Source organism: Neodiprion virginianus, chromosome 7, assembly GCF_021901495.1.
Source record: "Neodiprion virginianus isolate iyNeoVirg1 chromosome 7, iyNeoVirg1.1, whole genome shotgun sequence".
NCBI classification, from domain to species: Eukaryota; Metazoa; Arthropoda; class Insecta; order Hymenoptera; family Diprionidae; genus Neodiprion; species Neodiprion virginianus.
The window spans coordinates 3,544,045-3,563,233 of record NC_060883.1 but is presented as its reverse complement, the minus strand read 5'-3'; the positions used below and the strand labels follow the sequence as shown (position 1 = coordinate 3,563,233).

Sequence of the window (19,189 nt, the reverse complement as noted above, 5' to 3'; positions counted from 1 at the left end):
GATACTCGCCGCATGCCTTGGAACAAGCTTTTCGCGTCAACGTCCTCTTATACCGCGGTATATCTTCCCTATTCCGTACCTTCGGGTGAACACCGGAAATCCGCAGGAGAGAGCCGAAAAGGAAGCGGAATATTCGTGCTTAAATTTTAAGTAAAAAAAAAATTCTACTTATCGACGGTATCTAGGTAATATTTAGTGAAATTATTTATTTATTTATTTTTTTCCTAATTTATTAATTAAACTCCGTTTCCCACATATGAGAACATAACTCGATGTAGAATTCTCCGCTCTACACGATGGTCAGGTCATTTTTTATCTATCGATAGCAGCTTTTGAATAAAACGCATAAACGACAAAAGTTCTTGTTTGCTCGAAACGCCGTCTATGCAGTTCAAAACTGACTTAAGATTTGAGTTTCTGAGGGTAAAAAACCTTCTTGCACAAAAATGCAGCCGTATCCCCGAATAGTTTTAATTCAGACCTATTTTTGCTGCACCAATATGGCGAGTGTATACATACACATACTTATAATATATATATATGTATATACGTGTAAATACGTTCTCGCATTTGTTCACAGCGACAAAACCAGACAGGCCGAGCATCGCTTTTACTGCATGATTTACCTCGGAAGCTTTTATCGCGAAAAAGCAGAGCAACAGAGAGATGACGTATTACATATGTATACATACATCGTGTGCAATTAGACACACGTGTATTACGTATATCTATATAAATATGCTATAAACGAAAGAGAAATAGGACAGTTAAAAACTTTGACAAAAAAAAAAAAAAATGAAAATTTATGTGTAAATAAAATTCAAACTAGTTGGAAAGAAACATAAACTACACGAATAGAGATGATTTTTCTAGTTCGTGTGGAGATGAATTATAAAATTTGTTTATTCGTTTTCCTATTTCCAACTTATGTTGTTATTTTTTGTCACGAGTGTTTGGATTTTCATGGAATTCATTTAGTAAAAAAAGTGATGGAAATAATACTAAACCCTAGCGTGGAATATCATGATTAATATATTTGTAATTGCTTTGAGAACGAATTTAAGACCATCGATTTTAATTTGATTTTAAAAAAGGAATTTCGTCCTCATAATTTGAAGCTATTCTTTGAAGTAAAAACTCTTTTTGCTTTTCTTCTTTTCCTCTTTATCGCAGAAAGGGAAGTGGCCAAATATGTATGTATATACATATATATATATATCTTAAAAACTTGATACAGTTAATGAAATGAAATTGAATTTTCAAATAAAAGTTTATTTATCAAATATCTTGCCTCTTACATTCGAGTTAATTATAATTATTATACTTGTTATTCGTCCCTGCAACGGAAAATACGTGCGAATACATACATAGAAATTATTTAATTTACGCGTTACAACAATTTAGTGCCGCTACACCTGCACCGGCTGGGCGAAAGCTCGAAAGCTTGCGTCGTTATTCGCGCGGGCAATTTAATATCGGGCCGATGTCGATCCAGCAAGCTAGCTTGGCTGGCTGTTCTGTACCTGGGCGTAAGGTAGATATAGCCAATAGCAATTAACAGCTCGGGTAAACATTGTCAAAATACACCTGGTGCTAACTGAACTGAACCACTCTTCACACCCCGTAGCGAAATCGGGACGTCGACTTAACGACGACTGCGTGAAAAGCTCCTCAAAATTCATCAAAATCATTTTTCCGTCGTGTTGAAATTTGTTTAAAAGATATTTATCAATATCGTTCTGCAAAATAAAGGAAATACGCGGAAATAAAGAAATGGCATTAATTCTACGAATTTGCTATTGCGATTTTGGAAAATCCGTGCAATTTCTGTACTTATGCGTTAAATGAAAATTTTTCTGTAGCGTTTTTGTTGAGAATCGTGTACAGAATGGGGCTGTTAAGCCTTTTTTTGCGTTTGCGTTAAAGATGTCATGTTTCGCTGATACTTTTTCATCTTACGAAGCAAAAAAATACGCACAGCGAAAATTTTCATCACGGCGTATCTTTTTTATTGTTTTTCAGCTACGACATGAGGCCGAAACACAACGAGCAGACGCCACATTGGAAAAATCCAGATTACCTCAACGAACGGGCAACGTTCAAGGCGACAACGGAACCCGCGCATCTCGACATCAATCGCGTCGAGGAGAACGACGAAGGAGATTACAGATGCAGGGTTGACTTTACCAAGAGCCCGACCAGGAACTCCAGGGTTCAACTAACCGTAATCGGTGAGTGATGAAATAACAAAAAAATTAATCAATGCAAGCTCAAAATTTTACAGATTCATTTTTATTTATCCAATACTTGGACGAGCACGTGAATCTTGCAAAAGTGTCAAACTGAATTTTTTGCCGTCAATTTTTCAAATTCAAAAACAAAAAAACATGTACCACACATTCAATTTCAAAAAATCATATAGCTTGTTTTGTTCTTATTAGCGAATTATCCATAAATTACGTAAAGTGGACTGTTAACGGACTAACGAACATTCATTTGTTTCAAATCAAAACTTATGCCTTAATGCCTATTGGTGATTTATTTTAAATTCATTTGCACACAAAACGAGCTACATTGTTTATTTGAAATTTGACGACTTATACAAATTGAAAGTCAAGTACAGATTTTACCGCGAAAATTTAAGCTGAAAAGGTTCAATCAACGATCAACAATCAATTTGAGAAGATTTTTGATGCATTTGACCTCGTTGTTGTTTGACTTTGAAAAACGTGGCACTAATCCAAATTTTAAAAATCTCAGGTTACTCCGCTTATTAATAAATTACCCAGCAAAATTTCATACCCGTTGGTGCATCTAGAAATTGCACAAACCGATATCCGTAGCCGCGCCTAACTTGTTTCAGCTCTTAACACATTTTGCGGATCAATCAAACCGTGAGCTTTAAACGCACTTAAAAGATTGCTGAAAGCTTTGCGCTTCAGGCATTTTCTGGCCTCAGGCTTCGAGCGAACCGGCTCTCTTTTCATCGTAAAAAGCGCTGCCGTTATAACGCGGAAATTTTACACGATGTGAATATCAGGTTACGTATAGTAAAAGTCAGGCATGAAAAGCGTTATATGGATTTTGGTCTTTGTGTTTTATTTTTTCTCGGCTTTTCTGTTCTTATTTTAAAGAAAGATAGAACAGAGTAAGAAATGTCCTATAATTCGTTGCATATTGCAAATGATTGTAAATATTTGTTAGAGAAATTTTTTCGAAACGATGAGATTATGAAGAAAGGGAAGAAAATGATACGAACTTTTCGAATATTAAATCAAAGATATTTTTCTGATCATCGAATCTGTGTTACTGTGAAGAAAATCTTCCCTTTACACATAATATTGTGCTTTGTATGATTTTCTACGGAGATTTGAATCTCCGTAAATTAGTAAAATATTTAATGTATAATTTCATGTAATATTAAATAAATGTAATCACATATGGTAATCGTTTTGCAAAAACGACAAAGGGAAAAAACTTATTTCCTCAATAAAAGTGTTATTCCAAATTATTGTTCTGTCTCATGTTGCAAGACTTATCCAATAATATCTAAAATAATAATATCTAATATATCCAAATCATCTGCAAGAACTTTGCAATCATTCGCAAATCGCTTTACAGATTTTTATTGAATTCGTTTACTCTTTTCCATAAAGTCAAGGACAGTTACGAAAGGGAGATTTTCAGTCTCAGAGATCGTCCGATACAATATGTCCGTCTATCGACGCAGCTGTCAAAATGCGTTATGGACCACCAGGGCGAATATTAGCCTGAGTCAAATACCGCTGACACATTTAATCGTATTTGCTTATCCTATTCCATTCATGGAAAATCCGTGCCTGCCTGTCTGCATGTGTCGACAGTTGAACTAACTTCACATGTATTATTTTGTGCTTTCCTTTTTTTCATAATTTTCTCTCTCAATGATATTGCAATTTATCAGCACTTTATTCTTGGTTTTAATTAAAATTGTCATCGACGATCTTTCAGATGAATGGATTATTTCAGAATAATGTATAATTGCGGGATACTTGATTTTGGTTTGTTTACAAAATTAAATGACCGATTATAATGTTCACATTCGAAATGAAATGTAGATAAACTTCAAAGACAGTTTTCAGCAATGAACTCTGATAGAGTTTGAATAATTTTCACTTACTTTGTATCGGTAGAAAAATTTTCGGGGATGAAAATTACGAAATAAAATAAGAAATCGAATGAATTCTAGATTACAGGGAAACGTACGGTTATCTTAAAATTTTATTCAGTTGAAATTACTTATTTAATAATTTTTTAAAACCCTTCATTGCTACGCACAACTCGAGCGGTGATACAAAAAATTTCATCGCGGGATGGCAAGAAGAATTCTGAATACAGATTCTTACATTACCAACACCAGCCAAGACACAAAGCTTTTTCTTCAACATTCGAGGATAGGTGATATCACTAGTCTGGTTGATTTTATCGATCATTGGGTCATTCGGTTGATCGACATTATCGATAAAGTCAACCAGAGTTGTGAAATCCCCCACCTTCGAACGTTCTGTAAAAGGGTTTGCGTCTTGGCTGAGTGCCGTTAATGTAGGAATCCGTATCCGGAATTCTTCTTTCTATTAAACTAATTTTAGTAGAATTTGAATAGTGTTTTGATCGCGGCGTTAGTAAATTATTTACATCGAGCGAAGGGCCCGAATTACCGACTCTCGCGTAATATTGAACCCTTATAATTCTCTGGAAGCACGTCGGGTGACGCCCGGCATTTAATGAAGCCCGCTCCTTCGTTAGCGACTTGACCGTAATCCGCGTTTATAGTATATGTATACTCTACGTTGTGTCTTTGCATCTAGATGTCTGAATTCCGGACCGTTCCTCTGGAAGGCTAAAGACGGCGGCGATAAGCTTCAAGCTTGGCGGGTATATCAAGCCAGTAAACTAATTGCAAATCAGCTCTGCGACGCGGGCGAAATTTCCAACCGGTAATAATCACTGAGACGACAATCCTAGATGAAAAAACTGGGATATTTTTATTTATTTTTTTTTTTTCTGGCTGGATATGGCGACAAATATTGAACGCTGAAATTAAAGAAAACAACGTGAAATTGCAGAAAGAAATTCATACGTACAGTGTGAGGTTGAAAGGCTTGTCTGCAGAATCGTTTTTTTTTTTTTAACAATACCTGTTTTAGTCAGTTCTTCTAGTTACTGTAAAAAATGAAAAAAAAAAAGTGAACTCATTGTTACGGAATGTCCCATATATTCCATAAATGTAGAATGACGACCTTCGATTAAATAGCCTGCGTGTAAAAAAATTATCAGACGTTTCTCCCTTGCGGCCGAATTACAGTTGGATACAAACTCATGTGTTTGGTATATATACATGTATATAAATATAAATATGGTACGTTACAAATTCGTATATCTGACCTCGGATAATTACGCACATAGAAAAAAAAATACACGGTATTTCACCTGCAGCTTCTGACCAACTATTATATTTAGGGAAAAAACACACGCACGATGTTTTGCCAATGGCTTAACATTACGCGGATCGCTCACGCAGCGAAACTATCATATATTGTATACACATACACGCACACCGATGTGTCGTACATGCCACGCTTACATACCTATCATCACAAATGGTCAGGCATTCGTGCTGCACGGAGACAGCCGCTCAACTCTCCTCCGCTAAAGAGGCAATAAAATTGCCCAAATTCAACTCTGGCGTGTCTCACGTTAAAATATTTCGAACGCAGGGGTCAGGGTCAACTTATAGCTGCGAAACGCGGAAATAACGTAATAATTGTTGATATCAAAAGTGCGAAATTAACCATTTCGTAATTCAAAGGGAACGACTGAAACAGGACGGAAAAACGGTTTGATAATCTGAAACCGATAGGACTTTGGCACCCAGATAAAAAAAGTTTTAAGAAAGAAAAATGAGGAGGAAAAAATTTCTGAAGAACCAAACGTTCATGCGTTTTTTTTTTTTCAATAATAAATGTATAAGCGGAGAAAAACAACCCTTTGTTCAAAAAAAAATATATGGGTATCGGTAGAACATTGAAAGATGATGATATTTCCTGCAGAACCGGAAGTTCACATTAAACGGGACATGGAAATTTTTCATGCCCATCATTTCGTTGTAAAGTATTGTAAGTTTTAGATTTTTTCATACAGCTGTTTTCGAAATTATCGCGTTTTTGGGACTCTAGAGGTTCGAAAACTTGAAGTTTCTTCAAAATGGAAAAAAAAAATTCATTTTCTACCGAAACCAATACTTTTCATATTTCACCAAAGTTTATGAGATGTAAAAAAGATTGGCAATTATTATTGAAGAAGAAACAAGAGTTTTTTGATGATAGCGTAAGAAATTTTGATCTCGTGGAGACATTTCGTCAGCATCGTATTTCTCTTAGTTCTTGAAGTTTTCGCCTTATTGTGCTGCTAGAATATTCGTTAAAGTTGAAAATCAAAATTGCTTTGAAAATTAACGAAACGATCAAAACTTATCCTTAAAAAAATCGTTACACGTAGAATTACACGAACCGCGTTCCATGTTGAATCAAAAAAATCTCACGTCAATCGGCAGTTTCTAATAACCAGGATCGCGAAGTGGGAAACGCTTTGAGAAAAGGGAAAAATGTAATCGAAGACGAAATAAAACCTCGAAATAACAAAAAAGAACTCCGCGAAGAGATGAAAGTCGAAAAGTGTGCGAAGTTAAAAAAAAATTAAAAAAAAAGAAAAAAAGAAAACATAGAGAGAAATAAAAGGGGTGGAAAAAAATTTGTTCAACCTTTTGCCTTTCGAACCCGGACGAGAGCTGCGTCGAATTCAATTTTCCTTCGAATAAAAATTCACGTCAGCAACGGGCGACCGCGGCCTTTCCGAGTACCGAATTATTCAAATTTTCGAGTGGCCGTTCGAGAAGAGAGAGAGAGAGAGAGAGAGAGAAAGGGGGAGATAAAACCGAAGTCCGCAACCGTTCCTCTCGAGTCAAATTAAATCTTTTGGATTAATTAATACACCCGATTCGCGGACGCCGTTTATCGAGGACGCAAATTCTCCCTTGAATTTCTACCCGCATTTACGATCCTGGAACTCGTTTTCTCCAACGAACGGTCCTCTACTCTTAATCATTTTTAATGTACTACATATATATATATTTATATATATGTAATAAATGTATAAATTAAATCCGTTGTAACTCGAAATCGCAGGAGAGCGAGAAACCAAATTAAATCAGTCTGTATTCGTCCTTCGCGACTTTTCTGCAGATCGAATTAAGAGTTTCGATTTTATTCATAATTATGTAAACCGTTTCTTCAAGTTTCATGTCAGGCAAATGTTTAGGTTAATTTCTTTTTCTGTACCTGGATATATTATAGTTGTAACAACGATCGTTAAAATGTATTTTGAATTTCTCTCATCCCTTTTCGTGTTCATAGATTTATTTACAGGGACAAATACTTTCAAGTAGATTGACCATATTTTTTTAGGACCCAAACATCATTTTTTTCGTCCAATGCGACAAATATTCCGTCAACTAGAGATTTTAGTTCTATGAATTCATCTCTGATCTAAGATACAGGATTTTTTAAAACGATTTTTTAAATATTCTTATAGATTCTACGTGTACTGAAATTTCATAATAATCGCACTCTGCACGATTAAGAATTAGAATTTATATACACTTCTCAATAAGAGAATAGAGAAAACAAAGTCAGAGAGAGAGACGTAAATGAAAATGAAAAATAAAAATTAATTCTCTCAAATTTTTGTAATACAAGTATATTCTTTGTAATAATTTTTTATCCAGATATTCATATTTCAGTTTTCTCTAATTCTTGACACCCACTCCGTTGAGTAAACCACGCCATGTGAGAATATTTTAATTTTTTCGAAATTCGAGTCTATCGAAACTTTATTTTTCGGAAATTTCCTCTATCGTAACTTGAATTTTTGGAATCTTGTATTTTGGAACTTTGAACCGTCGGGTTTCCAACTACATATTCGAAACTTTGCAGTTTCTCCGAGGTTTGATTTCCTTACTTCAAATTCCCCCACCAAATAATTCGGAATTAGACGCTTCCGGAACCTTTCGAATTTGGAACTCAACGATAGCCCAAAAAGTATCCTAAAATTTTATCAACATCGTGAAATCTCTGTAGAAAAGAAGAACGACTTGTTCTCTCGATTCTAACCCCGTCGAGCCGCAGTGCAGGTTTCGCTCTTATATGCGAGGGCAGCTGGCGTTGAAGGATGGCGTTTAATTAATTGGTATACACGTCATTTTGAATCTCGAACAAGCTTGCAAAGGCAGCCTTGCGGCCTGCCGCAGGCTAACGTGTTCAAAACTGAGCGAAACAGCGCGGCAGCGACGCGACTCGATCTGATACCGAATAAACCGTCACGCGAACTCCTCGGGGAACAAGGTATGATCGGTAGGGTTACCGGGTTGAAACATGTTGTCAGAGTTCGCTCAGCGGGTCGCCTTCCGACGATTTAAAATCTTATTTATTTGACTGCCCGACGATTCGCTCGCCCGGAACAACTACGTGTCAGATCAATCTTTCTCCGGTCGAGTTATAAGCCTGTATATTATAATTATCGCAAGCCTTACAACGGAGCTAATATAAATACCTATTTACGAAAATTTTGGGCGGAGTTGAAGTTCCGGATTTGAAAGTTCCGAAAGCGCCTAATTCTGAATTATTTACTCGCGAAACTTGAAGCAAGGAAATCAAACTTTAGAGAAACAATAAAGTTTCGAATGGTCGGAAGCCCGACGGCTCAAAGTTAGGATAGTGCAAAGTTCCCAAGAGTAAAGTTCTAGTATAGAAATATTCAAAAAAAAAATAACAATTGCTAATCACTTGCGATTCCCAATAAGAAAAAGAAAAAAATTTCTAATCTTCCTTTCGTAACTCTTTCATTCGTTTGCCAAGTCTTGTCGCTTTCAAACTTTTCACTGAGTCGTTTTTGAGATCGTCGCAAAAGTTTGTGAAACAAACCGACAGACCCTATTCACTGGGATGAAGTGTCGCAAAAAAAAAAAAAAAAAAAACAAAAAATAAAAAACAAACATTTTTTCCGACTTGTTTCTGTTGAAAAAATCCCACTTATTACAGTCTTTGTTCAATTCCCCTCTTAAATTGTATCAAAAATCTGGTTTCATAATAACAGACGGTCATATTTTGAAACTTTCCGCATGAGTGAAGAACGCTGTTGGAACTTGCCACTATAAATTACCGTTACGAGCTTTTACCTCGCCCGTCGGTGGAAGGGAATCAGAGACGAAGCGAGAAGAGCTTGCACGCAGAAATGCGTGTCTCGCCTCCCGTCGTTACCCCGAAAACTAACCACTCCACCTGATTTCTGTTTGTTCTCTTAGTGCCGCCGCACAAGCCCAACATCCTTGATGACAACGAGAGGACGGTTCCTACGGTCGCTGGTCCCTACGTTGAAGGTGGACTCATGCGGCTCACTTGCGTTGTCTTCGGAGGTGAGTTTTCGCCAGTACCTACCTGTTAAAAAATCGTTACCTTTAAGGGGTTGTAAGAGGTTTAGAGGCCAAAAAAAGCGATTTTTTAGGAATTTTTCACGAAGAGACGTTTCAATTTATTGATAAAAAAAATTTATGCGCATATTTGAGTAACATTGAACTATGTTCTGATATTTTTTATCCGTTAAAATGATGATTTTTAAAGCTGCTGTAGTCGATCTGCGGGAGCACCCCTGAAAATAGGCGATTCGTAAGCTTATCGAAGAATGAAAAACGTTTTCGCCTTTATTAAAAAACTGTTTTTTTTTTTTTTTTCAAACCTGTCTTGGTAAGTTATAAAATTTTTCATCGCCGAGGCGTCAAGTCGACTGAAAATTAACGTGTATAGAAATTATATAATTATAGAAGTGAAATTATATTAAAAATATAATTTCGGGGTATAGAAATCGTCGTGTCAAATACCTGGCGTCTTTTTTCATGCGAATAATTTTCTGCTCCGGGTTGCAGTTGATAAGGTAATCCGACGGCAGACAAACCGTGCAAAAATCATATGATTCGAATCAGAATTGTAGAAGTTTAGTTTATCGGAATAACGGTAGCGTTAGTCTTGTTTGAGTAACACAAACATGTGAGCATACCTGATATCGCAGAGGAAATATTGATAACAATTGGAGGCGATATACACACGGTGGCTGTTTGCTAGGTCGTGTAACGCGCTGCGATAAATATTTCAACAGCAAACAAGCAAAGAAGTTGCTTATGAAAGTTCTACGTGTACCGTAAACAGAAGCATTTCCAGTAGCAGCTGCAGGTGAATTGCGTTAAATTGTTGATGCGATTATTAAGAAGAAATTACAGGAAGCGGTAATTTGTTATTGCATTTCCTTCCGTTTCCTTTAATATCTCTTATGAAATAAACTCACATCCCTGATATACCTACCATAAAATGTATCGTAGAATCATTTCTCTGCGCTTGATCAAAGCAGGAAATAGCAATTTGATCCTCAATCGTGCAAAGATAATTGACTTTACGGAATATCTATGTATACATTTTCATCCGAGATGCACTCAAGAGCGAAATTTTTTAATTATTATTCCCTTTTTGATTTTAATCGAAATTCGAAAAAGATATACGATTCGATCCTACAGGACTATATAATCTCTCGCGTAACGGTCTGCTGCCGTGTTACGCAAGATGAAAGGACATGGACACGGTCGTTTCAATGGGGGATGATTAACGAGCCCTCGATAAAGTAATTTCAGTTTTGCGAATCGCCCTTCTATCCAGTGACCGCAAGAGGTGATAGGATCGGAGGATTCGACGGTATAACGGATCGAATCCTGGAAAAAATCATCGCAAAATTGGTCAAGGTATATACATGTATATGTATATATACGGTTTCTTTTTTTCCTTTCTTTTCTTTCTTCCTCCCTTTCTTTTTTTTTTTTCTTTGCCACGCGTTAATTAGCGAGAAGGTAAAAGGAAACGGGTTCACGTCCTCTTTCACGTCGGATTCTCCGATTCCCCTTTCTTTTCTGATCGAAAAAGAGAGAATGAAGGGGGAAAAAAAATGTCGGTAGGGGCGTGGAGTAAAGCTCACGTTCATTAAAGCAACCGACTGCAGGTGGAACGAGCAACAATAGATGTATGAATACATTGTGTTACTAACGATGCAAATAAAGAAATTTTCTGGACATGCAGGCAGAGAGGGTAATAATATACGTCCTGTAATTTCAGTGATTATGGAGTTAAAAAAGCTCCGGAGCTTTTCATCCCCGCGTACCTCCTTTTGTTTTTAGTTATTTTCATCCCATTACAGTGACTGGATCAGAAATTTACTGAAAACCTGTCTAATTGCTTCCACGTATCAATTTCATTGCGGTACAGAACGTCCTCTGCGAAGAAATTCTGTTTTCAATATGGCGCGGTATTGAGCGCGAGATGAACGACTCGATCAGTGTGACAAATGAACAAATTCTGTAGCTTAAGATTGACAGCATTAACGTGAGGAGTTTACGGTTCAAATTTCATCTCAATCCGTTGAAACGTTCTCGAGATATCGCGCCGAAGGTTCTGAAATATGGGAAAACAATTTGAAAAGTTTGAAATCTAATTTAAGGTTAAGCAGGGAATGTTTGTTCACGGGATTACGTAACTAATATCACCGTGTGTGCATTACAGTTTCAAGAACCGCAACTGAGTCTCGTTTGAAACTTGAGTAACAGTTCGTACTTCCAATATGCGATGCCTAGTTTATTTGATAACGTACCTAGTCTACGTTCGTGCCGCGGAAGGTTGGCGCGGATAGTTCGAAAGTGAGGAAAACTCAAACAGCGAATAGAGAGAGACCTTGTGACCGACGCTGGAAACGCAAAGTCAACAGCCTTCTCTCCGCTTTCCGGTTCCCACATGTACACCGGCTAACCCCTTTTATGCGTTGAAGAACATGGTCGCAGTTTCTTCGTTACAGATTACCGGCGTAGTATCGCCGCGCTTGTTGCGTGCAGCCAATTTTGTTTGACTTCTCTTCCTTCTAGCCGTTTCCTCCCATAAACCGCGCAAACTCGACGCGCGTTTGGATCACGATTTTTCTTCTTATCCGCCAGAACTTTATCACCAGCTCTTCAAGCTCATAACTATAATAGCACCAGCCTTCAGGTACACGTGCTTAACTTTCCAAAGCGTTATGTTCCAGCCAGTTTTTTCAATCCAAGCAAACATTCTCACTTTATCGTAAACACAACTCACCGTTCTGGAATACAGGCAGTCATTTTTACACCTCAATTTCAATGTGCTGTTTTTTTTTCATACTTCTCTTCAAAATTTTTTTTTACATATAAATTCACTGCCTCTTTTTTTTCATGGAATATTTTTTCGCATCTTTTCAACCGCTTGAATGCAAGCTGTAAACTCTTTTATTGAATCGTTTTAGTCGCGAATCATGGCTGTATGATAAACCTGTCTATTCCATAAACTCTGGTTGAACCATTCATGAATTTTCACTTATTTCACGACTACCTTTTCATCTCTTTTTTCATTTCTGCAAAATTGATATTGAGTCGATTTCGTAGGTCGTTTAAACGCTAAAGTGGTAAATTCAGACGTTCACACACTTGATTGAAAAAAAAATCACTGTAATTTTATAATAATTCAGAGCAAGAAAATTCTCGGATTACGAGAAAAAAAAAAACCCCCTAACAACTAATATCCAACATTTTCATTTGTACAGTTTTACTCTTGAATCTGAATTTACTTAGATACTTCCAACACTGAATTAAATATAAAAGCATTATCTTTTACATTAATTTAATACCCTGCTTAATCGGGTTTGTTTTCTATTATTCTCTGCGTCTCTTTCTCTTTAGCTCATAACGGGTATATGCAGTCGTGGTGTAAAAAAGCCACAAAACTAATGTTGCAGGACGGAGATACAGATTCTCCATTAGGATATAAACAGCTGTTAATAAAAAGGCATTACAGTCGGTGCGAAAACACGGTTTCGTTCCTCGCAAGCTCGGGCTTCCGATTCCTACAGTGCAGGGTAAAGCTCCGCGTATATATCCGGTTCAGGGGGACGGAGCAGGGAGAGGGAGGGGAAAATGATCACGATGCAACGCTTGTTATTTCACGGCGTTAAAATGTATTTAAAGTAAACAACTTAATCTCGGCAAGGTACCTTCTCCCATCCTTCCCCTCACCCACACCATCAGCCATTCCAATTCCTACGGTCCTCCAGCTTCGCTACCACGTACCGAGTGCTGCCAAGGCATCAATATTCATTGCCCGTTGCATCCCAGGCATGCCTTTAATGCAACGTGGATTTTCTTCATTTTGTGTATGTCTATTCGTTCGCTTATTTGGTTGCTGTTTTTCTTTTTATGCTATTTTAATTTATTTTTTTTCTGGTTTTTATGGCTTTTTTCTCTTGTTTTTACGCGTTCGTCGATCTTTTTCCAACATTTTTATCTGCATATTTGTCGGAGCTTTCTATTTAAGTACCTATAATGGAATTTTCTAGATTATCAGATAAGAATGTCAATTAATAATCGATTTTCGATGGAATCGATTATTTTTTTTCCCCCGTTTAATCGGGTGTAATAGATTATTTTTCAAACTCGTTTGTATTTTCTTATGATCGATTTTAATTATTATCAGTGTCTTATTTACTAAGTATCTATTTTATACACGAGTAACACGAAGTACAAATTATGAAAAAACTTTTCAACAATTATGTTTCAGCCTTTCCAAATCGATGAATAATTCTATCGAGAATTTTTTTTAGCAACTATATTTTCTTCGGAATTTCGACCCACCTTTCACCTTCACTCCCTACTTCCTTATCACTGAATCAATCATACTCAAAATCAGCTGGCTTTTTACGAACACAGGATCGCTCTAACGAGTTTGATTATCGTTTTCTCACTTCGGTATGTTGTGTGGCTGTGTGTAATTAGTCCTGATTGTCGCGTGTCGTTAATACTCACCAGGTATAATCTCGAGGCTTTAATTCCGCGCAGCGAGGCCTCTTTAGCCTGCTCGAAAATTACGGGCTTCGCGTACTTAAGTGGTCTCGACTACTGCTGCCTGACCTACTCTAACCCCTTTCGACTCCTTCCTTGCAGCTTTTTGCATACACAATATGCTCGTTGCATCGTGCAATGTGAACAAATCTCAACCTGGTCACTTATAATCATGAATCGCCATTTTTATTGTTACTATACTCCGTGTTTTGCAGGTTTACCCGCGCACGTTATTAGCGTTAAATTTTTCTACCAATATCTCTGTATAACATTCACGCAGACATTAGTTCTCGGTGAAATTACTTAGATTATCACAAAATTCAATAACAATACGCAAACTAGGTATCACGTTTTTATTATAAAATATTATAATTAGGCAAACTCGAATTCGCAAATCATTTCGACTCCTTCTAACCCTTTCAAAATTAATGTCAACGTTTTTGAAAATCTGTTGTCTGATACTGCTGAAACTTATCAAATCCGCTTTGAGTCCTTTTTCAAAGAATCTACAGGACAAACCAAAAAAAAAAAATCGAATCTATTTAAAACGTGAATAAAATCCAAACGCGTCGATCGATTTTAAAAAACTTTTTTGTGCTTTAAATTAGAAGAATAAAATTTCGTTCCACGTTTTAAAATCTAAAACATCTCAATTCTTCAATGAGATGCACGTTTTTGAAAAACGAATTTTCAAATCAAGATGTGACTCAAGTTGAACATTCTTAATTATTAATTTTCTATCATTCTATCAGCGACTTTGCCAAAGCCTGTTTTTCCAAAGCGTGTATTTCAGCAAAGAAAGAAGATTTTTTTTGTATATTCAACCGCAAAATTGAAGGTCTATTCTTCTAGTATCGAGGAAAAACAAGAATCTGAAAATCGTTGGACGCGTTTGGATTTTATTCACCTTTTAAATCAGTTCAATTTAAGAAAAAAAAATTCTTTACTGTTTCCTCAGCCTGTGCATAATTGTTAATTGAAAAAATTTTTACTTTCAGGTCGACCTCAGCCTGTTGTGAGATGGTGGAGAGGCGAAATGCTTCTCGACTCTGAAGAGGAGGCGAGCGAATCTTCTTCAGGGCCCCGAAGAAATACTTTGGTCGTCACGATGCTGACCAGGGCAGATTTGCACGCAGAATTCACCTGCCAGGCGTCGAACAACAACATCAGTCAACCAGTTTCAGCGTCCGTTCGAATCGAGATGTACCGTGAGTAGTTTCTTTACCTTAAAAATTCGTCTTCACGAATATTTAAAACGCGTTCCATCGCTAAATACTAGCTCTTTCAAGTGTATAAAATAAGCGTTTATTGAATTAAAGTATTGGCTGCCCGAACTTGTCAGGAATCAACAAGTTCTACGTTTATTAAACGATTTTTACGAAATTTAGTTCAAGATCCTAGCTTTTCGTCTATATACACATCCTGCTGAATTATTTAAAACATTTCGAATAAGAATGTCTGACAAAAATCATGAATTCTCATCGCCACCGAGGATTTAATAATTGTACAAAGTTCTCGTTAACTTTGGTATGTAATATCAGTAGCTTGTTGTGAAATTGAATTTGTGACGATAACTTGAGAAAAATGTTCGCTCTCCGATTCATCCTTTGGTTTCGTCTTCTTTCATAGTAATCGAGTTAGAATTCTGGACTTTTGTAATTTCATCAGCTTAATTGTTATTGCTGATGTTTTCCGAGGAGAAGGAGTCGAGTACACTTAGTTTTTTTCTTCCCTTCTTTCTTTCATCTCTCATCTCGCACTTTTTGCCCCGAAGAGTCGAGTGGACGGAATTTCATTATTTGTTGGCCGTCAAGAACGGCCCGCGGGCAATCCGGCCAGCCTCCGGGTATTATAACCAATCGATTAGGGTGCTAGTTGAATAGCAGTGCGGGCAGTGGTCGGCCTTTACCTACCTTTGCGAGAATCGGGCATCGTACAACCCGCACGATCGATTTCTGTCTAAATTGGAAAGCCGATACAAGTCATTAGCAAGGAATAGCATCGACTTGAGATTGGATTTGCGGCTCAGCGTCGAGGTAATGGGATACGGAACAACCGAGATACGGATAAAATAAGGCCCCTCCATTCGCTAGGTGAAAAATCAACTGCAGGCCACGACTATACACTTCGCGTGTCTTGCAACGAGCCTCGAATCGCCATTTATTCGAATTAAACCAGTGCTGCAAAAAGAATTTCCCGTATCATTCGGAATTATGTCGGCAATTTATCGTTAAAAATCTTAGGTTTAATGTTCAAATATTTAGTTTACAAAGTTTCGATGAAACTTCCAAAGTATTTCGATTAGATTGTATTAATTGCTTTGCCAATTTATTGGTTGAGGGATTTTTCTGCTCGAGGAGTTGTTCTTTCAATAAACGTATTTCAATTCTAAAGTATCCGTTATTTAGTCATTTTTAATTTGATATTCGAGGATGGCATTTCCGATCAAATTTGTATTCAGATAGTTTGGAATTGAAGTAAAGTATGGTACTTGGTATTTTTTTTTTTTTCATTTAAAGAGAACGAATTGTACGAATTTGAAAACAGTATGAATTTCATGAACAACATTAACCTGAGCTTAAGTGTAACAATGATAAGGAGCAAGGAGAAAACCAATCAACGATGGATTGTTTTACAGATAATAAGTCAAAAACACTACGAAACGAATACTATTTTTAATTCGTGTATCTATTTAAAAACATCCGATGATTTATGGTTTTTGTATTACTCACCAAAAAAAAAACTGCGAACATCACGATAAGGTAGAAAGCATTTCGGCACAACGATGTCAATAAATTAACGACGCAGGTGAAAATTATGAGACGAGGTAGAGCTAACGGTGTTGCGTGGGAAGGCGGAAATGAGGGTGGAGGAAAGGGGCGAAGAAGTACGAGGAAGCAGGCACCGGTGTCTAATGGAGCTTTACTAATTAGAGGGCAGTTGGCTGGTAATGGAGTCAGGCCAGTGAAATTGGGTAACATGGTGGTCCTGATTTATACGGACGAGGGAGCAACGGCCATGATTTCGCGCGGTTACTGAGTTACGACGCGGTTCATTTCTCGAAACCCAAAGAACGTGACACTCGGTAGCAGCTCTGATACTTTTCGATCCCCTTAAATCAGTCGATTTTTTCCCCTTCAATTTCATGAAAAACCCTGGAAACCGTCGGTCCGTTTCGTTGGCGCTCCACCCGGTGGCACCACTCGCGCGTCTCTCGCTTCGGCGCATGCGCAAATGGATCGCGTGACGTCACCGGCGAGTTTTTCAAGCCGTGAAAGGCGGACTGGTTCTTTGCAGCTATCCTGGCTTTGCGGAGCTTTTCGAGAAGGGGGGAAACTTGGCGGATGGAAGTGGGATGAGTGCAGAAAGCTGAGAGCCCACTCAGACTCTGTCGAGTGAACGTCACGTGACCCCTCCCTCCCCCCCCGAGGCTCATCTAGGAGCTTCGGCACTTAACCGTTGGCCTCGAGGCTACCCCGATATGCGGAATAAATCTGCATTTTTCACCGGGTCGCGCTCTTCTTGCGGTTTTCAAATATGCGTGTATTAATTAACGACGGAGCTTTTTTAATACTCGTGATGAGAATCGGCACACCTTGTTCATCGCGTTTATTATTCCGGTGATTAACGGCTATTGACATTGTATGTGAAATGAAAACAGAGGGAAAGGTAATTTTAGCCTTTGCTTTATGCATATTCTTTCAGAATTTCAAAGTAACCCTATTGCCGATTTTTCATACTTGCATTTGGTGAACTTCAATTTTATCCGATAGACTACGTTTTGAAAATACAAAACTTGAATAACAACTTCCGGATTTGGCAGGTATTAATTATGAAGTAGATTCCAAAGTTTAAATAGTATTTTTGGGCATTTTTGAGTACAGAATGATTCCAGTCAAGTTCTAAGTCACTTGAAACCAATCAAAGTAACGTGTTGTGAACTGATTTTCGCAGTAATCTAAAGCTCATCAAAATACATTGAATGAATGGAGCATTTGAAAGCTCTTCTGAATAGTGCAAAGTTTATATTCGACTGATTTCAGGGCTTGTAAAGTTTCTACCGATGCTTCAAAAGCCTTCAAGCTTTTTTTCTAAAGTCACACACAAGAGTCTATTGAACTTGTGATTTGTTCTAAAGTTTTTCAAAGTATCTCAAAGCCTGGTGCCGTACTTCGCAATAATCACGACTCTACTAAATAAGTTTTTTCAGCTTCACGAACCTCTTTTAGAAGTGATTGGAAGTACTTTTAAATCTATTAAATTCCAACACAGTATTTTCCAAACTTCTCAAGTCCCTCGAATGAATTTCAGCGGAGCTTATTACAGTGTGTCTGGGTTATTTCAAGCTCAGTTGACTCGTTTCGAGTATTTCAACTGCATGAGGTGTTCCAAAAATCCCAGAGTTTCGAAGTTCTGCATTCTCGGTTTCCGATCAAACCTCATTTCCGTCTTCGCGACGATAGCAAAAAAAGAAAAAAGTAAAGGACAAGTGCTCTTACAATCAGACCTTCGGCTTAACGAGGTGCTCGAATCTTAATATCTACTGAGTTCGTATTATAGGCCGCAGTTAGCGAAGAGAGAGCCCGAGTTGAGGAGCAAGAAGAATAAGAAAGGGGGTCGGGCGATTTTCCTTCGCCAAGTGGAGTTCAACTTTTCCCTTAAATTTGAAATTCATAGAGAGAATTACTGTTTCCTTTTTTATTCTCGGGGCAATTTTAGTCCTTCCTCACAGCAGACTGCTTTCCGTTTATTCCTTCGTTCGTTTGTTCGTTCGTTCGTTCGTTGGTAGCGCATCGTTCGTCTCACTGCAGTTTCACTGAGGCGGCAGCTTGGTGAGCAGCTGCACGAATGAATATATTCATAATGGGACGATTCATTAACTGAGATGAATCCTGCACCCTCTTTTCCCTTCGATGCTCACCCTGACGGAGCTTCAACGTTTCCTCTGCCGCTTCACGGAATACGCAAACTTGCCACCAGCTCTATTGCAGTTTTCAACCTTCACCTGCTTAGCCAAAATGTTGAAGTCGAGGATTTTTCGTGATACACCATTTTTTTTTTTTTTTTTAATCAAATTTTTTTTTTGTCAGTGGTGCTTCCTGCGACATTTTTGAAGTTTCACTTAAATACCATATTTAAAACTGAGATATACAAAATTGA

General features: G+C 37.6%; 1 protein-coding gene across 1 annotated transcript in view; it reads left to right on the top strand.

Moving 5' to 3' along the window:
* LOC124308856 (synaptogenesis protein syg-2-like) overlaps positions 1 to 19,189 on the top strand; it is a 223,779-nt gene that overhangs the window by 179,712 nt on the left and 24,878 nt on the right. The window contains exons 6-8 of the mRNA XM_046772009.1: positions 2,023 to 2,231; positions 9,398 to 9,508; positions 15,028 to 15,237. Of these exons, the coding sequence (XP_046627965.1) occupies positions 2,023 to 2,231; positions 9,398 to 9,508; positions 15,028 to 15,237 (530 nt within the window). The remainder of the gene's footprint in view (positions 1 to 2,022; positions 2,232 to 9,397; positions 9,509 to 15,027; positions 15,238 to 19,189) is intronic.